Source organism: Acomys minous (assembly GCF_964271855.1).
Source record: "Acomys minous genome assembly, chromosome: 12".
Lineage (NCBI taxonomy): Eukaryota > Metazoa > Chordata > Mammalia > Rodentia > Muridae > Acomys > Acomys minous.
Window position 1 is genome coordinate 78,110,684 of NC_140493.1, and position 26,717 is coordinate 78,137,400.

Here is a 26,717-nt window from a genome sequence, read left to right on the forward strand (position 1 = left end):
CCAAAGGACAAGTGGAGCAGCAATTGTGGGACTCATGGTCTATGTAAGGTATCTGTTTTATTCAAGGTAATCTTATTTAATGGAGGAAAAGTTGTTTTTTGTTTTTGTTTTTGTTTTCTCTCTCTTTTTTTAAAATATTATATTAGGGTTATTAAGTGAGCATGGGGAGAGAAGGAAAGGGGGGGTGGGCACCCCAGAGAGACAGAGACAGAGACAGGAATGAAAAGAAGACAAAGAGGAAGAACAAGCTGTTTTCTCTCTTTTCCTTCCTTCCTTCCTTCCTTCCTTCCTTCCTTTCTTTCTTTCTTTCTTTTTTTTTTTGAGACAGAGTATCTCTGTGTAGCCTTGGCTGTCTTGGAACGCACTCTGTTGAACAGGCTGGCCTCAAACTCATAGATTTATGTGCCTCTGCCTCCAGAGTGCTGGGATTAAAGGTGTTTGCCACCACCTTTAACCAATAACAATGTATCAGATGTTTTGTGCATGTTAAAACTTTTACATGGAGCGGGAAGTGGTGAGGCACGCCTGTAATCCTAGCATCAGGGAGGCAGAGGCACGTGGATCGCTGTGAGTTTGATGTCTACAAAGCAAATCCAGGGCAGCCAAGGCTACCCAGAGAAACAAACAAACAAAACAAGACCAAATAACCCCAACCAAATAAACAAACAAACAAAAAAATCCTTTCACATGGACCAACAAGATGGCTCACCAGGTAAAGCTGTTGTTGAGCCTCACCTCTTGAGTTCAGCCCCTTGTCCTAATCCCTGCAGAAGCAGAGAACTAACTCCTGCAAACTGTCCTCTGACAATTGCACAATGTGACATGCATACACTAGCACACATGCAGTCCTGCTTACATACATACGCAAATAAAAAAAATAAATACAGTTTTAAAAAGAGCCTAATATATTGGTCTGTGCTCAGGCAGAGGCAGGAGAATCTCTTTGGATTCAAGCCAGCCTGGTCAACATAGTGAGTTCCAGGACAGCCAGGGCTGTACAGGGACCCCCTGTCTCAATGTATGTAACTAATATATACACACATATGTATATAAATATACAAGAAAAGAATACCTCAGAAAGTAAAATCTGAAATATAGAGAACAATGGCAGAAGGCAGCAGTTTTGCTGTTTTGAACTGAAATAACTTTTTTTTTTTTGTATTTCTGTGTTAGCCTTGGCTGTCCTGGACTTGCTTTGTAGACCAGGCTGGCCTCCAACTCACAGTGATCTGCCTGCCTCTGCCTCGAGAGCGCTGGGATTACAGGCGTGCGCCACCACGCCCAGCTTGAAATAACGTTTTTTAGGGGCTAGAGAGCTGGCTCAGCAGTTAGGAGCACTGGCCGCTATTCCAGAGGTCCTGGGTTCCATTCTCAGCACCCGCATGGCATCTGACAACCGTCTGTGACTCCCAGTGACTGGGAACCCGACATTGTCTTCTGGTCTCTGAGGGCACCAGGCACACATGTGGCATACAGACGTGCATGTGTGCAAGCAAGTATTCATGCATGTAAAAGAAAGACCATTAAGCTTAAATAACTTTTCTTTATTTTGTGGGGTATTCTCGCAACTTGATTTTAAGCAGAAAAACAATATCCCTGTCACGGTTGCTATGGAGTTTGCTGTTATTTTCTACTGTCACCATTCAGGAGCTCTTTTGTGGATTTGAATAGCTGTATCATCTTTATTCTGGACCACTGTTTCCCAATAATACAAATATGTTAAATGTTCATACTTTCCATACTAAATTGTTATGTTATGGGGCTGGATGTTATAGGCTTGTAATCTCATTTCCTTATCAGGCTGAGGCAGGAGGATAGCAAGTTCAGGACCTGTCTAGGCAACTTAGTAAAATGCTGTCTCAAAAAACAACAAAATGTTATAATGAACTTGAATATGCACATACATATATCTGTCTGTCTGTCTGTCTGTTAACCTATCTATGCTTTGGTATTTTGCTGTCTATGCCTGATCATCTTGTCAATCTCTGGCCTCAGGCCTGTGGGTGTTCCTTCTGTCTTTGCTTGGAGTTCTGGGGTCACAAATGTGAGCCACCAGGCCTGCCTCCAAAAGCTATATTTTATGCCTGAGTATTTGTTTTTTGTTTTTTTGTTTTCAAGACAGGGTTTCTTTCTCTGTATAGCCTTGGATGTCCTGGACTCATTTTGTAGACTAGGCTGGCCTTGAACTTACATCGATCTACCTGCCTCTGCCTCCCGAGTGCTGGGATTAAAGGCGTGAGCCACCTTGCTCGGCCTATGCCTGAGTATTTGCATAGAGACACTTCCCTCTCACTTTTGAAATAGGATTTTACTGTATACCTTAGGTTGGCTTTGAACTCATAGCAATCCTGCTTAGCCACCACGTGGTCATAGCAACACGGCACATTGACTTGCTGTTCCATATAGTGGAGCTGCTGCCTCAAAGATGCTGAATGCATTTATGGTTTTAGACTTTGGTTTTCCCGTATGTGTATGCCTGCCATGTGTGGATCAGTGTCCTAGAAGGCCAGAAGAGGGTGTTGGATCAATTGGAGTTGGAGTTGGTTGTAAGTTGCCCAGATGGATGCTGGTACTCGAACTTGGGTCCTGGAGGAGCAGCAAATAGCCAGTGCTTTTGACCTCTGAGTGGTCCCTCTAGTCCAGTCAGTAGTTTTTATATTTTTGCTGGTAGCTTTTTATGATGCTGAAGGTTGTACCTAGGATGTGTGGCAGGTGACAACTTTACCACCACGCTATACCTCTCCAGTTCCCTAACCCCTTTTCTTGTCACACATAGGGAGATCTTTGAGGGTAGCCATAGTTGTCTCTCTAGTGCAGGTGGGAAAATGACACATAAAGTAATAGGAGCAGTGGCTTGGAACCTCAAGGTAAGTTTAGTCCTCAACCTCCAAGGGCTGGAGGTCACCTACAGACGGAGAAAAGTGCTGGGATCAAAGGGATACACTACTGGGCCTGGCATTTTTATTTTTAGTTTGTTATTGTCCTCTTAGGTAACATGACCTTTTATGAAAGGATCCATTAGCAATATCTTACTTCAGATTTAGTAGAAGTGGGAATGCTCTAGAGCAATGGTCCTCAGCCTGTGGGTTGTAACCCCTTTAGGGTCAGAACAACCCTTTCACAGGGGTCACATGTCAGATATCCTGCATATTAGATCTTCATATTATGATTCATAACAGCATAATGACAGTATGAAGTAGCAATGAAAATTATTTTATGCTTGGAGTCACCACAACATGAGGAACTGTATTAAAGGGTCACAGCATTAGGAAGGCTGAGAACCATTCACTGCTCTAGAGAATAGAATTTGGCCTAAATGACATTGTAGTAACAAACACATTACACTCATCCTTCCTTCCTTCCTTCCTTCCTTCCTTCCTTCCTTCCTTCTTTCCTTCTTTCCTTCCTTCCTTCTTTCTCCCTCCTTCCCTCCCTCCTTCTCTCTCTGTCTCTGTCTCTGCCCCTCTTTCTCTGAGACAAGGCTTCTCTGTTTAGCCTTGGCTCTCCTGGACTGGCTTTGTAGACCAGAGATTCACTTGCCTCTGCCCCATGAGTGCTGGGATTACAGGCATGTGCCACCACGCCTGGCACACTCATATTTCTTTAACATTTTGACTTGAAAAATTTCTTTATGGGCTAGCAAAATGGTTCATCAGGAAAAAGTGCTTGCTGCCGCACCTGGACACCCTGCATTCAATACCCATGACCCTCCTGCTGGAAAGAGAGAGCCAACTCCCCACAAGTTGTTCTGTGAGCTCCACACCAATCAGTGCCAACACAATAAATCAATAACTGTGATAACAATTTCACTGATTGTTTCCCACATTGTTTATGCACTGCAGTGCACCATTCTGGCCATAGGACTATCATGCCACACACTTAGGGCTGAAGAATTATTTTGGGGGGACAGGAGAAGGCTGCTGGCTTCCAGGAACAGGGAGTTTTTCCTCTTGCTCCCCTAACCCCAGTAATGTGGACAAACCCTAGAACCTTGTATTCTTGGTGTAGCAGCAGCTCCCCTCCTGTCTTCAGTTCATGGTTTCAAGGCCTTGTTGTGTTTTTTTAACCCATCAGGAGGAAATGCACAGGTTGCTTCCGTGTTAGTAGGAAGTGACTGCATTGAGCTCCAAATGCAATTTGTCCACAGAAAGGGGTTGAGTCAGCTTAGGGGTGTTGACTGGTTGGAGCACATTCTTTTGCTGGGACTCAGGTGGCTCTGACACCCACTTGTTTTGGTTATAATTACAGGTATTACTTTGAATAGTTTCAAAGGCAGCTTGTATCATCTGTGAGTATCTTAAAAGTATTTAATCCCCTTCTTCCCCAATTGCACTGGGGAGGCCAGAGTATCTTCTCTTGGTGGAGTTGCACACTGGTGAGACACAAGCTCACTTGTTCTTTGCTTGGGCTTCCTGAGTTGTTGGGAGTCATTCTAGGACCTTATCCCAGGTAACATTTTCTGTGAGGTCACAGTTTAGGTGAGAAGGTCCCTCTGCTTGTGAGGGTGGCATTCACAGCCCAGTCCTACGTCCCAAGTAGGACAGCAGAAACAGGCCATGGCAGTAAATTACTTCTTGCTTTCATTTGTAAGCGGTGACATTGTTTGGCAGTCCTGGAGGCTGATGGGCCTCCTGACTGTGAGGCTGGCCTCTACTGCTAGCGCTCTAAGGGGAGGGCGGGCTATATGTGTGCATTGTCCCATCACTATACAGTCTCAGCACGGAGCCAGGACTCATTTGTTCAGCAGCCCTAGCCAGACAGCGGGGTGCTTATGGTGGTCAGCACTGGCTTTCACAGATCTTAGCTGATGGCCGGTCACCATGCTTTGCAAGCCATATCCAGACTATGGGTCCTTGCTCCTGCGTGCACACCACTACCATTTGTTGATTTCAGTCAATTATCTTATGACTCTTAGGGCCTGATGGATACCAGGCAGGGACCCATCTACTGAACTGTATCCCTGGCCCCTGGTTACTGATTTTGTTATTATCCTAAATGTGAGCTTCCAATGTGAGGATACGTAGGCTGAGGAGATCTCTCAGTGGTAGAGAAGTCACAAAGCAAGCACAAGGACCCACCCTCACCAAAAAGCAGGCCAAACTTGTCTGTGTTTTGTTTTTTGTTTTTTTATCATCATCATCGTTGTTGTTGCTTCTCTGTGTAGTTTTGGATGTCCTGATCAGGCTGGCTTCGAACTCAAAGATCCGCCTGCCTTTGCCTCCCCGAGTCCTGGGATCAAAGGCACACATTTCATTTTTAAACATTTATTTGATTGCGTGAGTGTTTTGCCTGTATGTGTGATTGTGCATCACACAAGAAGAAATGGATGAGCATGGTGGTCCACATTTGTGCTCTAGCATTTGGGAAGTAGAGGCAGGAGGATGAAGAGGGCAAGGCCAACCGTGGCTACGTTACTAGTTTGAGTACTGCCTGAGGCCTTTTCAGCACAAAAGAAACACAGAAAAAAAGGAACATTGATTTTTCTGTGTCTATGTTGTTAGTGCTTGTGTCCTTCCTTCCTGTCTCCTCCCTGCCCTGTTGGCCTAGAACTATGGCAGCACTGCCTCTGGCGTGCGTACTCCCCGTTCCCTATGTGCTTTCTTTTCCTTTTTCTTTTTTTGGTTTTTAAGATAAAGTTTCTTTGTGTAGCTATGACTGTCCTGGAACTCAATCTAGACCAAGCTGGGCTCTGTAGACCAGGCTGGCCACCTGCCTTTGCCTCCAGAGTGCTGGGATGAGAGATATGTATTACCACTGCCTCGTCTATATTGGCCGTTTTGATGTTTTCTCCTAGTCTTTGGTTGATGGGTTGGTTGGTTGGTGCTGTGAGGATTTAAATGGAATTACTTTATGCACCATATGCTTGGGGTACTTATAGACAAGTAGATATGGTCTGTGTGATTGCAGAGCTAGGAGAGGATGTCAATAAACAAAAAGTGACACACAACCTTATTTTATTTATTTTATTTTATTTTTCCATACAGAGTTTCTCTGTGTAGCCTTGGCTGTCCTGCTGGCCTCCAACTCACAGAGATCCTCCTGCCTCTGCCTCCCTGAGTGCTGGATGATTTTGGCGAGGAGGTGGCAGGAATTCAGAAACAGGGTTTTGTTTGTTAAGCTGTGCATGATGGCTCAGTCCTGTATTTCCATACATTTCAGGAGGCTGCAGCAGGATTGTAAGACCAGGATGACCTGGACAATGTGAGGAGGCCCTGTATCTAAATTAAATGTTATGAAAAGGCCGGGGACACAGATCCATTGTTCAGCACTTGCTGAGCGCCTCTTGAAAGTTACAGTGAGTTGAGCTATAAGTGATGGATGGATCAGGTGACTAGTGCTGGTAGTCTTAGACTTGGGAGACAGAGATGTAGTTCAAAGTCTTGAGAGAGGGTCTTCTGTGTAATAATGTCTGTCCTGGACGACCAGGGGCCTCCAACTCACAACGATCCACCCGCCTCTGCCTCCAGAATGCTGGGATTAAAGGCATGCAGCACCATGACTGGCTTTATGATCATTCTTGGCTACTTCTTGAGTTGTATGAGCTAGCTTATTTAATCCCCCAAACCCAAAACCCCACAACTCAGGCTTGGTGGACCATCCTGTGATCCCTGGAAAGGTCAGAGGGTAGTTTGCGGGACTCAGTCTCTTCTATTTTGTGGGTCCCAGATATGAAACTCAAGTCATGAGGCTTGGTGGCAACTACCCTCACCTACTGACCATTTGCCAGCCTGTGTAGTGTACATTATTTACTTTCTCTGTGTGTATGATTGTTTTGTCTGTATGTGTGTCTGTGCCAGGTGTGTGCCTGGAGGAGGCCAGAAAAGGGTATCAGATCCCTTGGGACTGGTGTCACAGATGCTTGTGAGCTGTCATGCTGGTGCTAGGAATCTTAGACGAACAGCTAGTGTTCAGTCACTTCTCCAGCCCTAGCTTGTACTTTATCTTAGTGTTTTCCAAAGTAAACACAGACATCAGCTTGCTTTCACATAATTGGGATTGTATGTATTTCCCAGCGGTTACTAGTTAGCTTATGTTTCTTAAGTAAAATTTTCACATAAATAATAAGCGAACATAATATGATCCCTTTGCCTAAACCTCCCACGTGTTGGGATTACAGGAGTGTGCACTCAGACCTGGCCTCTCCACAAAGCAAATGCACATCTTCTGAATTCTGATAAGTTCTTGAACCTAGGAAACCAAAGTGTCTGTCAAGATGTAGAGTACACTGGGTGGTGATGCTCAACTATGGTCCAGTACTTGGGAGGCAGAGGCAGAAAGATCCTGTACATTTGAGCCTAGCCTGGCCTACAAGGAGGAAGATGATGTTGAACATGGCATTACTCAAGAAGTTCCCTGTCCCCAGCGAGCTTAGGCTCCACTCTGTCTAATCATCATTAGTGTTCTTATAGATACCCGCCTGTAGATTACTTTTTTTTTCTAGAGTTTCTTGTACCCTTACTGATTATTTTCTGTATGGCATTTTGTTTGTTTGTTTTGGCACAGTGTTTCTGAGAATAATGTTGTTTCATCAAAGTGTCTCACTCTGTTTACTAAAAGGAAAAATATTTGTGTGTTGGGGTCTAAACCTAGAACCACATGCCTACTTAGCAGGTGCTACACCACTGAGCCATGCCCCAGCCACACCCAGGCACTCTCTTACTGTGTTTCCAATTTATGGTTGTTATGAATTATGAAAATCCTGAGTAAGTCTTTCTGTAAACATATGCGTCCATCTCTCTTATTGAACTACCTGTGTGTGCATTTCCAGATTCATGCACTTGGAATGTGGTTAATTTAACAAACTTGCAAAGCTTTTCCCAAGGTGACTACCATTTTACATTTCTCATAACACTATATGAATTCGTCTACATCCTTGCCAATGTTTAATGTCATCTATCTTCAAAATTTTAGTATTCTGGTGGATGGTAACTTGAGACTTTATTTTTTTATTATTTTATTATTTTATTTTTTCGAGACAGGGTTTCTCTGCATAGCCTTGGCTGTCCTGGACTCACTTTATAGACCAGGCTGGCCTTGAACTCACAGTGATCCGCCTGCCTCTGCCTCCCGAGTACCACCACACCCGACCCAACTTGAGAATTTAATTAGGCTTACTGTTTCCATGATGACTGATAATACTGAGCATTCTTTTCAAATGCCTTTCCTCATGTGTCTTTCAGTAATGTTCTGCACAAATTTTTTTCCTAACAAGCAACATGTTTTTCTGGGGCTGGAGAGATGGCTCAGTGGTTTATAACACTGGCTGTCCTTCCAGAGGACCTGGGCTCAATTCTCGGCAGCCGCATGGTGGCCCACACCTGTTTGTAACGCTAGTTCCAGGCTCTCACATCTTCACACAGGCATACATTCAGGCAAAACATAAAATAAAGTATTAAAAATGTGTTTTTCCCTTAGCCCAGTCCCCATTTGTGTGCTTGTGTTTGAGCCCAGGTCTGGCGGGCGCCTTGCACAGGTGTATCATGACCAGCACTGCCCTAGTTCTTCTCTCATTTGCCTAACACAGAGCCCCTTCATGCCTATTGGTGCATGTTTGTAGTTAAATGTTAATGTGGACAGGGGACCAGGATATTGAATTTTCAGGGTGGAAATGTGATTTCTGGGAATATGCACTCACTATTAATCCTCTAACATTCTCAAAGCTGTTGTGGTGGTTAAAAAGAAAATGGCCTCCATAGACTCATTTAAGTACTGGTCTCCAGTTGGTGGGACATTTTGGGAAGGACTAGGAGGTGTGTGTGAGAGGAGGTGTGTGTGAGAGGAGGTGTGTGTGAGAGGAGGGGTGTGTGAGAGGAGGTGTGTGTGAGAGGAGGTGTGTGTGAGAGGAGGTGTGTGTGAGAGGAGGTGTGTGAGAGGAGGTGTGTGTGAGAGGAGGTGTGTGTGAGAGGAGGTGTGTGTGAGAGGAGGGGTGTGAGAGGAGGTGTGTGTGAGAGGAGGTGTGTGTGAGAGGAGGTGTGTGTGAGAGGAGGGGTGTGTGAGAGGAGGGGTGTGTGAGAGGAGGTGTGTGAGAGGAGGGGTGTGTGAGAGGAGGTGTGTGTGAGAGGAGGTGTGTGTGAGAGGAGGTGTGTGTGAGAGGAGGTGTGTGTGATAGGTGGGGTGTGTGAGGGGAGGTGTGTGTGAGAGGAGGTGTGTGTGAGAGGAGGTGTGTGTGAGAGGAGGGGTGTGTGAGGGGAGGGGTGTGTGAGAGGAGGGGTGTGTGAGGGGAGGGGTGTGTGAGGGGAGGTGTGTGTGAGGGGAGGTGTGTGTGAGAGGAGGGGTGTGTGAGAGGAGGTGTGTGTGAGAGGAGGGGTGTGTGAGAGGAGGTGTGTGTGATAGGTGTGTGTGAGAGGAGGTGTGTGTGAGAGGAGGGGTGTGTGAGAGGAGGTGTGTGTGATAGGTGTGTGTGAGAGGAGGGGTGTGTGAGAGGAGGGGTGTGTGAGAGGAGGTGTGTGTGAGGGGAGGTGTGTGTGAGGGGAGGTGTGTGTGAGGGGAGGTGTGTGTGAGAGGAGGTGTGTGTGAGAGGAGGTGTGTGTGAGAGGAGGTGTGTGTGAGAGGAGGGGTGTGTGAGAGGAGGGGTGTGTTAGAGGAGGTGTGTGTGAGGGGAGGTGTGTAACTGGGGATGGGCTTTGAGGCTTCAGAAGGTCACTACATTCCCAGTTAGCTCTGTCAGCTTTATGTTTACAGGTCAAGATCTAAGCTGTCAGCTATTGCTGCGGCAACATGTCTGCCTATCTGCTGCTGTGCTCTCTGCCATGATTTTCAAGGACCTTCCAAATTTGTGTTTGTGAACTCAAAATTCAGTGTTTTCTAAGTTTCCTTGGTCTTGCTGTTTTGAAAAGCAGCAGAGAAATGACTAGGACACTACTAATAGCAGAGTCTGATCTTGTAGTGTCAAAGATAAAAATAAGGACAATTTAAATCATCACGAGTCACATGGTGTAGGCCTGTAATCCCAGCATTCAGGAGGCTGAGGAAGGAGGAATGCTGCAGATTCAAGGCCAGATAAGGTTACAGGTGAGACCATGCCTCAATAAACCACAACAACTTCCCACCCCACCTCCGCACACTGCGTAGCCTGTCAGCAGTCTTCTTTGTCCCAGCATTAGATGGGGAGGTTGGTTTGTTTGAGAGGATTATGAAAGCCCCGAGCAATAACAGATTTAGAAGACGGCCTGGTGTGGTGGCGCACACCTTTGAGCCTCGCACCCTGGAGGCAGAGGGTCTACAAAATAAACTGAGGACAGCCTGGGCTCTGTTACACAGAGAAGCCCTGTCTTGAAAAAGATTTCAAAGAGATTTAGAAGTCAGTTATCTCCTGTGTACTGGCTAAGATTTTTCCCGTGTATTTTGAGATTGCATAATAATGATAATAATAATGTGTACTGTGTATTCATGTGTGTATTTCGCGTGTAAGTACATCTCTGTGTGTGTTGTGTTGTGTGTGCATGTAAGTTTGTGCATTGCCTGTGTGTGAGTAGTGAGCGTACAGGTCCTCATACCTTTGTCTGCATTCAGGGGCCAGAGCAGGACTTTGGGTGTCTGCCGAGATCTCTCATTAACTTGGAACCTTTCATTTTGGGAGAGGCTTGCTGGGCAGCGAGCTCTCAGATCCTCCTGTGTCTGCCCTAAAATACAGTCACACAGCGTGCCTGGTTTAAATGTGAGTTGGATTGGGGACTGGAGCTCAGCTCCTCACGCTTGCAGAGCAAGCGCTCCTGTCTACTCTAGGCCATCTCTTCAGTCCCTGGCATGGCATCACTTCTGAGGAAATAAAAAGTGAGTCTACTTACACTCACATGTTCAAAATTATGGAAAAATCCTATATGCTATATTTTAAATTGATTATAAAGGGCTCTCATGTAAAATTTTACCTATATTAACTGGTATGATAGCATGTGTTTGTAATCCCAGTTACCTAGAAAGCCAAGGCTGGAAGATTCAGAGTTTGAGAGGCCTTCCATTTTAATTTTTTCACCTATGTCTAGGACCCAAGTAGGCTTGGGCACGTGGTGTATACCTGTAATCCTCACACATGATGGTGTGACAGGGATTGTGAGTCTGAGGCCAGCCAAAGCCAGCTGGTGAGCCTGTTTCAGTACAAACAAGCAAATGAAAACAAGGCCGCCAACAAGGAGCTGGAGAGATGGCTCAGTTATTAAGACCACTAGCTATTCTTTTGGAGGACCTGGTTCAATTCCCAGCACCTGCATGGCTGCTCACAACTGTCTGTAACTGCAGTTATAGGGATCTGACACCCTCACACAGATGTACATGCAGACCCCAACGCACATAAAAAGGAATCATTAAAAAAAGACCCAACAAAACACAACCTTCTGGGTTCACTAGTAGAGATTTGTTATCACAGCTACTTCTGTGAGTTTAAGGTCAGCCTGGGCAGTTTCAGCAAGAGCCTGTCTCACAACAAAAGCCACAAAAGCATCCGGGGATGTCGCTCAGTAGTAGAGCACTGGCCGTTACACACAAGTCGGAATTTCCAGCACCAAAAAAAACCCAAATCTCCCAAAATACCATTGTAAAGCTCTGCATTTTTTTCCTACTCATATCCATTAAATGACTACTTAGGTTTCCTTCTCTCTCTCTCTCTCTCTCTCTCTCTCTCTCTCTCTCTCTCTCTCGTTTTTGTTTTTTCAAGACAGGGTTTCTCTTTATCTTGGCTGTCCTGGACTCTTGTACACTAGGCTGGTCTCAAACTCATAGCAATCCACCTGTCTCTGCCTCCCAAGTGCTGGGGGATGGGGAGGTTAAAGGTATGCGCCACCACTCCCAGCTTGTCTTTCTTTTTTTCTTTAAAAGATTTATTACATATAGAGTGTACTGCCTGCATGTATGCGTGCACGCCAGAAAAGTGCATCAGATCACATTATAGATGGTTGTGAGCCACCATGTGGTTGCTGGGAATTGAACACAGGACCGCTGGAGGAGCAGTCAATGCTCTTAACCCCTGAGCCATCTCTTTTTTTGTTTCTCTGTGTAGCCCTGGCTGTCCTGGACTCACTTTATAGACCAGGCTGGCCTCAAACTCAGAGATCCTCTGCCTTCCTGAGTGCTGGGATTTAAAGCATGTGCCACTATGCCAGCTTTACTTAGGTTTCTTAAAATATTTACAAATATTTATATTTTAATGAAATCATGAGATAGTGTATTATGAGACTATTATTCATAGTACTTGGAGATGCTGATTATGTATGTGAAGGTTATTTGAGGTGCTCTCTGAAGCTTTGTGTGTGCTTCAGATACTGGACGCTAGGTGTCACTGGCACACTTAGGAAAAGGAGGAACTGTCTGCCCTAGAGCTTTAAGTATTGCTTTACATACCAAAAACTTCAGAGCAAACACGTGAGGGCATATTTGAGGTAACAACCAATTAGTCCATTATTTATTAGAAGCTATATGCCAATAGACCTTGTCACGTTGAGATTGTTAGGCAGGAAACGTTTTTATAGGTTTCACTTGGGAGTAACATTGAGTGAGTGATTTGAGTGCCCTGGTGAGCAGGGCTTGGGAGCTCATCCAGGACTCCCGTGCTGGGTGCTGGCTGTGGCTGAGCACAAGGGTTACTTTGCTTGTTCTCTTCTTTTCTTTTCTTACTGGAAGATGTGATGGGCAGGTCTTCATTGGGCGTCACATGGAATAAAAGCAGAAATGAAGGGGCATGTTGACAGAATTTGTGGATTCCACCTGTATTACGGAAGTGAAATATTTTTCTTATATTGTCTTTTCTTTCTTTCTTTCTTACTTTAGTTTTTTGAGTCAGAGTTTCCTTCTAACTCAGACTGGTCTCAATTTTGGCGGTAGGCCTGTGACTGCCTCCCACGGACTGGGTTATAGGCACGTGGCACTCTAATATTTAAAAACTTTTTATTAGTTTCATTATTTTATTGACATTTAGGTTAGCAGACAAAGCAGTGGGTTTCATGTATGGCATTTTCATATGTGTTTTCTTCTTGTTCTCACTTATTTCTTCCCCTGTAATATGTTTGTTCAGGCAGTCTTTTAGACAAATCCATCTAAAATTAACTTTTCTGAGTGTTTTAATAGCATTACACAAATTTGACTAATTTGATGTAGGCAGATCAACACTTCATAAATGAAGTTTTTCCTATATTGGACTCTCTTGAATGAGAGCCTTTTTTTCTCTTTCTTTCTAGGAATATGTATGTATAATTGATTTTTATTTGGTTATTTGTAGGTGGATGTGGTGTCTATTGAATGTGCGTGCGTGCGTGCGTGCGTGCGGCTTCCTGGGAGGGCATGCAGAAGCTTGAGAGGAGGACGTGGGTGTCTTCCTCAGTTGCTCCTTATTGCCTTCAAACCAGATGCTGCTGTTTCAGCTCCACTATCTGGCCAGGGAGGGCTCTGTGTCTCTCAGAATTAGGAGTCACAGGCAAGCACAGTTGTGCCTGACTGTATTTACTTTTGGAGACAGTAGAGTTGAGTAGAAGTATGGAGCTGCTGTATGTCCCTGTATGTCCCATGCATGCATGACGACCAGCATTCTACACCAGGGATACAGTTGTAGTCTTGCACGGGAGCTCCTATGTTGTTGCCGCCCACAGCCAGGGCTCACTCATGCTGCTGCACTTTGGGCTTTGATAAGTGTGCAGTGACTTGTGTCACCGCTCTAGAACCCCGAGCACTGCTCACCCATGGTTCCACACGTGTCACTGCTCTAGAACCCCGAGCACTGCTTACCTGTGGTTCCACACGTGTCACTGGCTTTAGAACCCCGAGCACTGCTCACCCATGGTTCCACACGTGTCACTGCTCTAGAACCCTGAGCGTTGCTCACCCGTGGTTCCACACGTGTCACTGCTCTAGAACCCCGAGCGTTGCTCGCCCGTGGTTCCACACGTGTCACTGGCTCTAGAACCCCGAGCACTGCTCACCCGTGGTTCCACACGTGTCACTGCTCTAGAACCCCGAGCACTGCTCACCCGTGGTTCCACACGTGTCACTGCTCTAGAACCCCGAGCACTGCTCACCCGTGGTTCCACACGTGTCACTGGCTCTAAAACCCCGAGCACTGCTCACCCGTGGTTCCACACGTGTCACTGCTCTAGAACCCCGAGCACTGCTCACCCATGGTTCCACACGTGTCACTGCTCTAGAACCCCAAGCGTTGCTCACCCATGGTTCCACACGTGTCACTGCTCTAGAACCCCGAGCACCGCTCACCCATAGTTCCACACCTTGACTAGAGAGGCCATCACACTTCTCGTTACTTGGTACTGCCTTTGGCATTTCACATAGGTGTCTGTTCTAGTGTAATATCCATGTCTTTTTATTTTTCTTTCTTTGGTTTCTTTGAGACCAGGTTTCTCTGTGTAGCCTTGACTGTCCTGGACTCACTCTGTAGTCCAAGCTGGCCTCGAACTCGCAGAGATCCACCTGCCTCTGCCTCCCTAGTGCTAGGATTAAAGGCGTGTGCCACCATGCCCGGCTTCCTCCATGTCTTTTTCATGAATTGATAGCTTATAGATTTTGCTATTTGAAGTAACACAGATTGTTTATGATACATTCCGTTGTAAATATAGTTTATATTAGATATATACCGCAAGATAAAGGGACAGGGTTTCTCTGTGTAGCCCTGGCTGTCCTGGACTGCCTTTGTAGACCATGCTGGCCTCGAACTCACAGACATCTGCCAGCCTCTGCCTCCCAACGTGTTGAGAATACAGGTGTGCACCACCACGCCTTACACAAACTTCAAATTTATAGTTAGACTTTTTTATGTGTATGTGTGATTGTGCATATATGCACACAGACAAGTAAGTGAAACTTCATTGGAAGAAATTTTAAGGACATTTTCTTTCTTCTGAAGCGCCCTAGTGAGCATTCTGCTCCCCCCCCACCCCCCATGGGTAGGACACTCATTGTCCTGAGCACAGATTAGCTTTGCAGTTCTTAAACATAATTCAGATTGATGCAGTATGGAATCTCCTTTGTCTGCTCAGTGTATATTTTAGATTCATCCCATTCAAGCTCTTGTAAAAGAATGAATTAGAAGCAATGGAGTTTGTGTGCCTGAGTGACTGTGAAGTGTTATGACAGCTGCTAGGCCGACACTCTCTGTAATGGTGCTACATTGACTTCGGAGCACCTTCCAGTCTGCCTCCTGGCGCAAGTGTCTGAGTGGTTTTGCATTAACAGCCACCCCAAGGAAGGTCTTTTGACTACAGAAGTGTTAGTTGCAAATGGAAGATACCATTAGAGCAGCTTCAAAGGGCCGATGATACTTAGATTGGTGGGTGCTGAAGTCACGGCTGGGGTTTGGAGTGCAGTCTGAGTCAGCTGTGGGTAGCCACAGCCGCACCATGCTGCTCGCTCTCCTTTCATCTCCCTTTGGAACAGCAGGCCAGAGGGAAAAGGTTAAAGTTGCCTCAGTGCTTTTTCGATGTGTGTGAAAATTTGGAAGTATGAAAATATGATTACAAGTTCCATTCATTATTTATGTTCTGTGGTTTTCATACTGTTCCCGGGACTCACTTCCTTCTTGCTTCAAGTTTTGTGTTTTGTATTTAGTGTCAAGAGCAAAATACAGACTGGCTTGCTGTCTCCTTCATGTGGTCAGCAAATATCTGTTCTTTAAGTTGTAAGTTCTCACAAATACACATTTTAGGTGGTTTTTGTGGTTTGTGTTTTCTTCCTTGCTGGCACACAGACTCAGCAGTGGAGACACTGACACTCTGGCATCAGCTGAATCATTTGTGGTTGGGCAGTGAAAATAAAACAGGAAACATACTCCATTCTTGCTCCTATTTGTAGGAGCATGCAGCACTGGTCCTGACTGTTAGGAATGCGTCCCTCACACTGCTGTCTAAGGTTAGGAAACCATGGAGGCAGAGCGGTAACATGGAGTATTGGCAGCCGCTGCTGGAAACAAAAGGCCTCCTAAGTAAGAGATATTAGCTTGGTGTTTGAAGGTGGCTTCTCTCTGTGATGTCCAGGCATCTTAAATTCCCCAGCTACGGTGAGCCTCCTGCTTTAGCCTTCCTAGCTTGTCTTACAGTGCCACCATGCCTGCCTGAGACCTGTAGGAAACGCCCATGGCTTTTGAGGTCAACACTTTTGGGCAGTCTTTCTCCCTTTTTCTTTCTTCCCTTTTTTTTTTCATTTTGTTTTGTTTTTTGAGATAGGGTTTCTCTGTGTAGCCTTGGCTACCCTGTCCTCACTTTGTAGACCAGGCTAGCCTCAAACTCACTGAAATCCGCCTGCCTCTGCCTCCCAAGCGCTGGGATTAAAGGCATGCGCCGCCACTGCCTGGCTTTTTCTTTAATTTTTAAAGTGAAAATATAATCCCACAATTTATGGAAGGATTGGTTCCAATATACCACAACCCTTCCAATACATACAAAGTGTGTAGATACTTCCTTAGATTGTTTGTTTTTGAGACAGGGTTTCTCTGTGTAGTTCTGGCTGTCCTGGAACTCACTCTGTAGACCAAGCTGGCCCCAAACTCAGAGATTCACCTGCCTCTGCCTCCAGAGTGCTGGCATTAAAGGCTTTCAATGGCTCAGTGGTTAAGAGCACTGACTGTTCTTCCAGAGGACCTGGCTTTAATTCCCAGCACCTACATGGCATCTCAAAACTGTCTCCAATTTCTGTTCCAGGGGCACTGACAACCTCACACAGACATGCATGCAGTCAAACAGCAATGTACATAAAATAAAAATGAAACAAATTTTAAAGAGGTGAAGATGCCTGGTTTGCATATAACCCAGCCACATTACCATAGTACTTAAGTCACTTGTAGGTTCTAATACCTAGTATGATGTCAATCCTGTATTAATTGTTGTTAGGTGTAGTGTTACATCAGTAACAGAAGTAAGAACACCTCTGTGATCAGTACAGATGTGACCACACCTGCATTGAGATAGTGTTGGATGCACATGACCCTGTGGACTGGCTGTACAGCAGCAAAGTGGCTCAGGGTATTCCCAGCAGAGTCAGTGAGCTCCTTTTATTTGCTTTGGTTGTTCTGGCTACTTAATAGCTAATTAAAATCTCCTTGCTAAGCCAGCATTGTGACACACACCTGGGACTCCCGCATTTAGGGAGGCAGAGGCAGGCGGATCTTTGTGAGTTCAAGGCCAGCCTGGTCTACAAAGTGAGTCTAAGACAACCAAGGCTACACAGTGAAACAAAAACAAAACAAAAAAATCTCCTTGCTTCTGTCACCTCAAATGCCTCCTGCTTCAGACTCTCTAGCACTCGAGGTGTGTGCCAGCTGCTGCCTTGCTGTTTTGTCTTCTTTACTGAGTGAAGATTATACCTGCCATTGCCATATTCCATAGTGATATACATCCATTCCTTTTAAACGAAAAGAGGTTCTGTTGTTACTTTTCAGGGTAAACTATCATGTTACAGTTTTCTTTTTAAGTAGTTTTATTCTGTTCTGTTAGTGTATGATTGTTGCCAGTTTATAAATTGATAATGACACACTTGTGTATTTATATGGAGTGCATGAGCCTTTTTGTTGCTTTAGGAATTGAATTAAAATATTTGTATATTTATTCATTTTGTGTTTATGACTGTTTTGCCCGCATGTTTATATGTCCACCCTGTGCATGTGGTGCCTACACAGTTCAGAAGAGGGTAGCCCGTCCTTTGGAACCTGAGTTGTGAGTCACCATGTGTGTACTGGGAACTGAACCTGTGTCCTCTGGAAGAGCAAGTGGTCTTAATCTCTGCAGCCCCAGAATCGATGTTCTTAGATGTATTTTTCTTCTCATTCCTTCCTTTCACCTCTATGCTTTTATATTTCACCTCTTTTCTTCCCTCCTTTTCCCCTATTAGGGAAACATTAATTTGGGGGATTATAATAATTTTCCGTGCATTAGTATACATTTAAAGTACAGTTTTTCAGGTTTACGCGGTAACTAAGCTGAAAGTAGAGTTTCTGTACAGCTCCACTCCTCTTTTTGTTGTTAACCTCTGCAGGGATTGTGATGTGCCTGCTCCAGGGGATGAGCCAATGTTTACTTCGTTTACTTATTTTAAGAACTTTTACATTTTTATTTTATGTGTATGGCTGTTTTGCCTGTGTGTATGTGTGCGCACCATGAGTGCCTAGTACCTTTAAAGGCCAGAGAAGGATCTTGGTGTTAACAAAATGTTGTGAGCCACTATGTGGGTGATGGGACTCGAACCCAGGTCCTCTGGAAAGAACAGCCATGCTTTTAAACACTGAGTAATCCCTCTGGCATCAGTCTTTTCTTGTTCTTTGAGACGAGGTCTCATTGTGTAGCCTTGACTGGCTGGCGCTGTGTAGACCGGGCTGACCTGGAGCTGACAGGTCCTTCTTCCTCTGTCTCCCCAGTGCTGAGATTAGAGGCATGTACCATCACACCTGCCCTAGTTTTTTTTTTTTAAAACAAAGTTATAAAGCACAGGCAATAGCATTCCTATAGGTCTATGAATTAAGTTGTTCCACAGTGTCTTCTTTTATGTATTTCGGTACATGTGTAGATATGTACAACAGAATTTAAGAACAGTGGGTTAAAGGTATAACCTGCTAAACACTTCTATAGATAGGAACAATCATTTGCCATTTATTACCTCAACAAACAAATCCTTGGTTTAATTCTCATTTAATATTAATTATGTACTACATTTTTAAAAGGGTTTCTCTGTGTAATAGTCCTGGCTGTCCTGGATCTCTATTGTAGATCTGCCTGCCTCTGCCTCCCTGAGTACAGCACCAACACCCAGCATATTTTTAAACACAGTCTTATAATAGCTACACTGCTATATAAGTTATTTTGCTTATTTCAAAGCTGTCCTGATGTAGCAAATTTATATATCTAATAAACATAGCCCAGTGTGCGCTGTAGATGCTCTGCTTTGTTAGTTCCCACAGGGAGTGACTTGGGCAGTGAGAATAAAACTTTAAGGAACACAGATGTTAGTGCTTTTGCTGTCCAAAACTTCCCCAGGAGGAGTTAGAGCTTTCACTTTAGACTCCGAGATGAATAGAGTTTTGATTTAAAGGCAAAATGTGCTTGAGATAAACCTGAGAAATTCTTCCTGCTTTCCAAGTCTCATGGCTCACTTAAAAAATCAGATTTTGGATACTGGGGAAATAGCTCACCTTTGTAAAAAAATTTCCCTGTGCAGATCCTGGGGCTCAGGCTCAGTGGCCAGCCTAGCTGGACAGCCCCTCCCCACCAGAGGCTGGGGCTGGGGAGCTAGCTCGGTTTAGGATTTATCTAAACTCATGGTTTTTTGAGACAGAAGCTGGGTTGAGCTCACCGTGTGCTCATTCTGTATTTCGGTCTGGACCTGCCTCAGCTTCCAGAGTGTTGGGATTGTGACCATACCCTACATGCTGGAAGCCCTTGGGTTTTTGAGGCTGGGTCACATTCTGTATCCCAGCTGGCCCTGAACTCCGCATTTTCCTTCACATGCCTCTCAAGTGCCAGGGTTCTAAGACATGTGACATGCCTGCCTTTCTTTCCTAGACCAGCTTGAGCTGTAACAACTTTTATTGATTTTGGTTTCATTGATTTTTTTTTTGCTCCCCATTGATTTCCTTTTTTCAATTTTATTGATTTCACTAGTTGATGCTTATTTGTGCCTCCTTGCATTGATTCATTTCTTTTCTCATTTGTTTCATAGGTAGTTTTAGATTTCACAGTTAGAGCCTCCTTTTTCAACTCTGCACTAGTGCTGCGGATTTCACTGTGAGACTGCCTACCACTAGTTTCAATTGGTAAAAATGTTTTAAAGTTCAGCTTTGTGACACATGCTTATGATCCCAGCACATTCCAGGGTCAGGAGTTCGAGGACAGCGTGGGCTGTATTAGACCCTGGCTCAAATAAAAACAGAGAAAACAAATCATAAGCCAAATATTTTTTAAAAAATTTGAAACTTTTGTCTTTGAACTTTGTGTTGTTTACAATTTGGTTGCTTAGTCTCCCTCCTGTTTTGTTATTTTCCAGATGTCTTGCTGGTACTAATTTCTGAGGTAGTTCCATTGTGGTGAGAGGGTGGTCTGTAGTTTCTGTTCTCTTAAGTTTGGTAAGGTATACTTATCACTATGAGGGGAATACCTCAGGTTTTACAGTTCCTTTATTAAGCGTAGCGTCACTAAACCAGCCCCTGTATGTCAGCGTGGGAAAGGTGGGCTCTTCCTATATTTGGGGTTAAGTTAGTGATCTGTCTTCTTCAGAGGTGCCGAGATGAGTTCTTGGGTATCAGTTACGTTCTCCACTGTCTTAGCACATGAGACATTCAGGGGAACGGTGGAAGATCGTCCGATCCCACAGGAGCCTGCTGTAGTAAATGCAGTGAGTTTACGCTCCTGGTTTGGGGTGGCTGGCATATGCAGAGGCTGACTTTCTGCTTTTCATCCACAGGCTTCATAAGTCTGTTATTTTGGTGCTCTACTAAAATGGCTGACATTAATGGCTGGCTAGAGTGTGAAGCCATGAGAACCCTCAGACGCTGCTAGCAGCAGCATGAACGCTGCATCTGTGCCTACCTCTCATTGTGTGTGTGTGCTCTGTCTGCGTGTATGTCTGTGCACCACTTGTACTGCTAGGGCTCATAGAGGACGTTGGATCCCGAGGAAGTGAGGGTACAGTTAGTTGTGGTTACTGGGAATCAAATCTGGGCTCTCACTAAAATCAGCAGTAGTCTTAAGTGGAGTCTTGTCTCCTGTCCTGTTTTTTATTTTTTGTGTTTTACTTTGAGACAGGGGTTCACTATGTAGCCCTGGCTGGCCTAGAACTCAGCAATCCACCTATCTATGCCTCCTGAGTGCTGGGATTAAAGGTGTGTGCCGTACCACCACCCAGCATATTTTTACTTTTTTATTTAAGTATCTCTGTATTTGTATGTGTATTTTGTATTTGTATGCCAAGAAAAGGCATCAAGTCCTCTCTTACATAGAGAGCTGTGCTATGAGTTCTGGGAATGGAACTCTGGTCCTTTGGAAGAACAAGTGCTCTTAAGACCTGAGCCATCTCTCCAGCCCCTTAATTGTCTTGAGAATAGAAGCAACTATACCAATAGGTCCCTGCAAAGAGCTACACATGCATATTCACTGAAGCCACCTGCAGTAAAGGGCATAGTTGTATCATCTGTGGGACTAGACAGGACTGAGAACTGTTTGTGTGGCCTAGACCTTAGTTAAGTTTAGTTAAGGAAAATATTGGGTAGTTCAGAGGACAGTGTGAAGAAGAGCTGGAGGCAATTAGGGATGCTGTCATGCACTCTAATAAACCTTCCTTATTACTATCTTCTCTTCTGTCCAGTGCCTGCCCAGCACGGGGGAGTGAACCCGGTTTCCTATCTGGGATCAGGCTCCAGCACCTGCCTGTCCCCTTCAGAGGTTCAAAGCACTCTAAAAAGTACTAACTAGGCTTTGCTTTTTGGACACGGGTCTTCTCGTGTTTTTAAACCAGAGTGGTTTTTAGCTTGTATGTAAGCAAGTCTCCTGCCTCAGCCTCTCAGTTGCTGGGACTACAGGTGTAGGCTCTGTGTCTGGCTGGAATCATGTTTTCCACAGAGCAGTTGGTATATCTTTTCACCAAGGGTCATTTGCTTGTCTTTTCAGCCAACAGTTGCCGACCTTGAGATGTGGTTCATGGTTGAGTTCTTGGAGTGTACACTGCCCTGGGTCAATTTCTACTGACTCAAAAAACATCATTACTGTCGGGTTTTTTTTTGCTACTTCAGAGTGTTGTAAAATAGCCCAAAGGATGTGGTGTAGCTTTCTGTGAAGTTGGATGACTGCGTGGAGGCTTCTAGAGAACACCCAGTAGGTAGTGCCCTGAAGGGTTAGTGAATTATTACGTAATTTTCCTTAACCTCATATTTGTGTGATATCTATTGTTTGGAATTAGATATTGAACCTAGGGCCTCACTTTTTGTTACATAAGAATTCTTACACTAAGCTGTATCCTAGCACTCACTGTTTATCCTTTAAAAAGTTTGTTTTTGAGATAGGCCTCACTAAGTTTGCCTCCCTGGTCTTGAACTCACTCTACACTGCCCGGCAGGCAGAGCTTGAGCCTGTGATCCAGAAACGTAAGTAAGACCATAGCCGTGCCTGTCAGCCTGGCAGCATTTGCTGTTTTGTGACAAGATTTTGCTACACAGCCCAGGCTAGCCTTGAAATTGCAATTTCAAAGGTTTGGGCATTTGGAGATTTGGGGTGCTGGGTCCCAGCTGTGTGCCACCATGCCTGCGTTCTCCTGTGTTACCATAATAGCTATGAAGCTGCAATTCACGTAGAACTAGTAATGTATTAGAGGCCTGTCAGCAGTGGGATATGTAAAATCATAGTGTTTTCATCCAGTGGGAGTCTTGTAGCACTAGAGAAAGAAAAAGTTTGTAATTACATGCATCAACACGAATTAATTCATCACCTTAGTAGTGTGGAAGAGATTCCACAAGTATACAATATGACACCAGTTGTACTGCATCCAGTCTTAGACATTCAGATTGTGCTTATGATTGGGGAGGGATGTGCAAGCCTTCTGAATTTTCGTAACTTTTGCTGTTTACTTATTAATTTTTGTGGAGACAGAGTGTTACTTTTTAGCCCAAGCTGATGTAGGCCAGGTTGGTCTTGAAGTTGTGGTGAAGATCCTCCTGCCTCTGCCTTCTGAGCATTTTCTACCAGCCTAGCTCTCATTTCCTGAGGTGTACGTCAGTAACACAGATGCTCTGTGCAACACTCATTAATCTGTACATATAACTAATGACCTGTACATTTTAAAGAGATTGCTGCCTCTCAGGAAAGTTTGCCAAAAAGTCATTTGGAAGCTGCAATTCTCTGTTCTTGCATGGCGGGGCAGGGCCAGTGAGTGTGGAGGCCTAGCCTCATTGTCCCTTGTGTGGGGTTGGAGTGAGTGATGGTGGCACAGCAGGGTTTCAGAGCAGGCTGGCTTCTGAGCCTGGGTGACCTTCACTTGATTTTAGAATCCTCTGATAGCTTTCTCAGAGTCCTCCCAGATCTTTCTGTATGTGTACTGAGCGCTGTAATTTCCTTTTCCTTAGATTGAATTTTGAGATTCTAAACTTGTATTCCCCTTCCCCCTTCCAGTTTGGTATGTAATTTGCATATTTTCACCATGCGAAAGCTATTTTCTATGGTTGGAAAAGATTTTTTTTCCTACAGTGTGAACAAATCATTCTTTGTTCTCGTTATTGTGCCTTCAAACTGGTACATCCGGTTTATGCCCCAAACAACAAAAGTCTGTCATCAGAAATTAAAATGCCAGCAAGAACAAAGGCAGAGAGCAGGAGGAGCTGGGGAGCGGGCTCCTCCTGTGCCGCCTTCTCTGTACGTTAGCACCATCACCGACGCTGTGGAAGCTGGAGTGTGGGTCCACTCCCTCTTGGTTGTTCCTAGCCTTTCTTGGGTTGTCAGCTTAAAAGTGAGCTTGCCGCTCCCTTTCAGGCTACAGGGCTGTCATTGCTGAGACTGCCATTTTCAGAGATTTTTGTAGGAATCACAAACGTAATTTTGACTAACTTAACATGGTTTTGGTATTTCTTTGAAAGCAAGGTTACCCATGAACACACTGGATGAAAGTATCGGAGGCAGCCGGGCACCTTCCCTGTATGTCTGTGTCCTTTCCGAGGTGTGGAAGGTGTGTGACTGCTGCATTGGATGGAAGTTGCACAGATTAATCCTTCACGTTTCCCCCTAAATGGTTCTGTTCTGTTACTGTGAAAGGAGACATGAGAGCTGCAGTTTGAGTTGCTCACGGGTTTCATTATGAAATGAAAGCTACGAAGGCTTGTGAAGCCCAGGAGCCCAGGCCTGCTCTGCTGGCTTCTTTGAGCCTTTGGGTAGGTGGTGCTATTGTCACACTGTCCCTGCTGTGCTCCTCATGCGACTCGGCAAAGCTCGTGCTGTGGGGAGGACTTGCTGCTGCGGCCAACAGATAGGAAAGAAAGACCCTTACAGCTCACAGCTTTCTATAGAGAGAGGCTGAAGATGTGAGCTCTTCGCCTTCTAACAGGAGCTCTGCGTGCACGTAGCCTTCTATGATGGATATATTCTTGTTACTTTAAACCACTGGTTGGGCAAAGCCTATGAAAATATGAGTAGTATGTGTCTTTATGAGATTTTATCCTTGTTGCATCTGTTAGGAGTTCTTGGAGTCTTTAGGACCACTTTTATAATGTTTACTGTCTTCTCTGATGCTGTGTACGCCATCAAACACTGCAGTGTGCTGGGGACCATATTAGTATCCCTTCCCACAGTCAGTCTAGGAAGCTGTTATTTGCTAATTCTATTTTAATCTGCTTGCCAGATCAAGCAACAGTTAACAGGCATCTTTAAAACTTGATGTGTACTGACATACCCCCTTTGCCTTTTGGAGAAACAGGATATCCAAACACCAACTCTGACTCTACTCAAGGGACCGGACATTGCTACAGTGTTTGATCTTTGTTTATATTAAAAGTGATGACTTCCAAAGTTGCTCACTTACAACCTTATTGTTCACAAAATATCGCAGACAGAGGTGTCTTGGAGGTTGTTTTAGCAGCCTTGTTTTGTAATCACAAAAGACTAGCTGATAGATTTGAATGATTTAGTTAGAGTAACAGTGACTGAGCTAGAATACTGCAGAGCAGTCTCACAGCTGAATGGCCCTAACATGGAACTGCACAGACTTCTCAGGGCTTAATGGAGAGAAATTACGGACTTCTAGAAAACTTTCTCAAGATCATACCAAGAACAAATTCTAATATTTTCCTGAAAGTGATTGCAATAATTGAAGATAGGGATGTGTTTGATATGCACGCTAGCCTGCAGTGCTAACGGATTATGTGGGTGTCTGCATACGTATGTTTCTGGAAAAACCACAACAAAACTTGGATGTTGTTACCATCTAGTAGCATGTGACCCACAGTTTAATATACTGAGATGATTTCTGCTTCCTCTTATGCAGATCAGCGGGGAGGCCCAGGAGCTCTTCTCTGTTCGCCACGGCCCAGTCCGAGCAGCTAGAATCCTGCCCGCTCCACAGTTGGGTGAGTGCAACCCTTTAGAACAATCCACACGGTTTCTCTTCTGTTGGTTTTGGACTACAGACAACTAGAGTGATAACCCTGGTGTGTTTTGCCGCAGAGGTCCATTCTGGCCCCTCCTCTCCCAAGACAAACCCTTAGTGCTCTCAGTTGCGATGGAACTAGGTAATCTTAACCACTTCAATATGGCTATTCACGTTCTGCTGTGGTTTTGATTTATCTCCATCCTCTTTGATCTCGATTTGGCCTCTGCCTTTGCTCGTGCTTTCTCCAAGCCGTCTTCTCTCTTGGCTTCCTGGGCATCCTCTGGGCCGCCTTTGTTCTGCTGCTGGCGGGCTTCCTTGTGTGGGTATTCCCCAGGTCCCCCCTCGCATGCCTTCGCCTTCTCAGTTGGACACGCTGGCTCAGAGAGCTTGATTTTTCAGTATTGTCTCTGCTGTAGGTGACTCTACTCTCAGAGGCCTTGGCTATGGCAGGAGCTGTTGTGGGCTTCTAACCTTGAAGCTCTTTTATGGCAACTGCTTTTTTAAGTTTTTAATAGAATATATAATCATTGCGGAAAACAGCTAAGCTTGTCAACATCTTGTATATGGTGTTCTTTGGACCTACTCACCCGTGAGGTTTCATGCAAATACTTAATGTTACACTTAAATAGTGTATGTGCTCTATTTATGTAGAAAGAGCCAATGTACGTTCACATTAAGTTTTCTGGCCCTTGCTTACTATGAGATCAGAAAAAAATTTTTTTCTTGTTTCCCATGTTCATTATAATGTGTTTCTACGGCTGGGTGTGGTAGCGCAGGCCTGTAATCCCAGCACTTAGGGAGGCAGAGGCAGGTGGATCTCTGAGATTGAGGCCAGCTTGTCCTATAGAGTGAGATCAGCACAGCCAAGGGTACACAGAGAAATCTTGTCTAGATAAGCCAGATCCAAACCAAACCAAAATCCAACAACAACAATAAAATAGACCTTTTTACATGTGTTGCAATCAATTATATTAATCACATGGGACACTTTAAAAGTTTCCTTAAAATAAGAAAATAAAGTACTTTAATTCTGTTATCCTGAAACAAAATATCTCATTAAGACTTCATGTAGCTGCTAATTTTCTACATTGGTGAGAGTGATGTTTACTAAAACTTAAGGCTTGATTGTGCAGAAGCAATTTTAGGGATTTATGTAACTAAATTTTCTAAAATGGAATGGAAAAAATAACTGGGCAACAATACCCTGCAGTCACATGACTTCCCAGCTCAGCTACGTGGCCCTCACAGCCTCCTCCTGGTCTGCCCCAGCTCCCCTCCTGCCCCCCCTTTCTCTTGCTTGCTCTGGGGTTTGTTGTTTTCTATGTTGTACTTTATATTTTCTTTTCTTTCTTTCTTTCTTTTCTTTTTTTTTTTTTTTTTGCTGATTCTTTTATTTTTTATTTTTTTTTAATTTTTTATTAATTTATTCTCGTTACATCTCAATGGTTATCCCATCCCTTGTATCCTCCCATTCTTCCCTCCCTCCCATTTTCCCCTTATTCCACTCCCCTATGACTGTGACTGAGGGGGACCTCCTCCCCCTGTATATGCTCATAGGGTATCAAGTCTCTTTTCGGTAACCTGCTGTCCTTCCTCAGAGTGCCACCAGGTCTCCCCCTGCAGGGGACATGGTCAAATGTGAGGCAGCAGAGTACGTGAGAAAGTCATATCCCACTCTA

The 26,717-nt window shown here is 44.6% G+C and overlaps 1 protein-coding gene and 1 long non-coding RNA gene across 10 annotated transcripts in view; one reads left to right on the plus strand and one right to left on the minus strand.

Moving 5' to 3' along the window:
• BCAS3 (BCAS3 microtubule associated cell migration factor) overlaps positions 1–26,717 on the plus strand; it is a 469,548-nt gene that overhangs the window by 17,293 nt on the left and 425,538 nt on the right. For all 9 annotated transcript variants that reach the window (XM_084803266.1, XM_084803265.1, XM_084803270.1 and 6 more), the window contains exon 6: positions 24,934–25,015. In XM_084803266.1, coding sequence (XP_084659392.1) covers positions 24,934–25,015 — 82 coding nt within the window. The remainder of the gene's footprint in view (positions 1–24,933; positions 25,016–26,717) is intronic.
• Positions 1,377–5,259, minus strand: LOC311579739. Its single transcript, XR_014773239.1, has 2 exons — positions 5,219–5,259; positions 1,377–2,211 (listed from the first exon to the last, which is right to left on the minus strand). It is a non-coding gene; the product is annotated as an uncharacterized lncRNA (long non-coding RNA).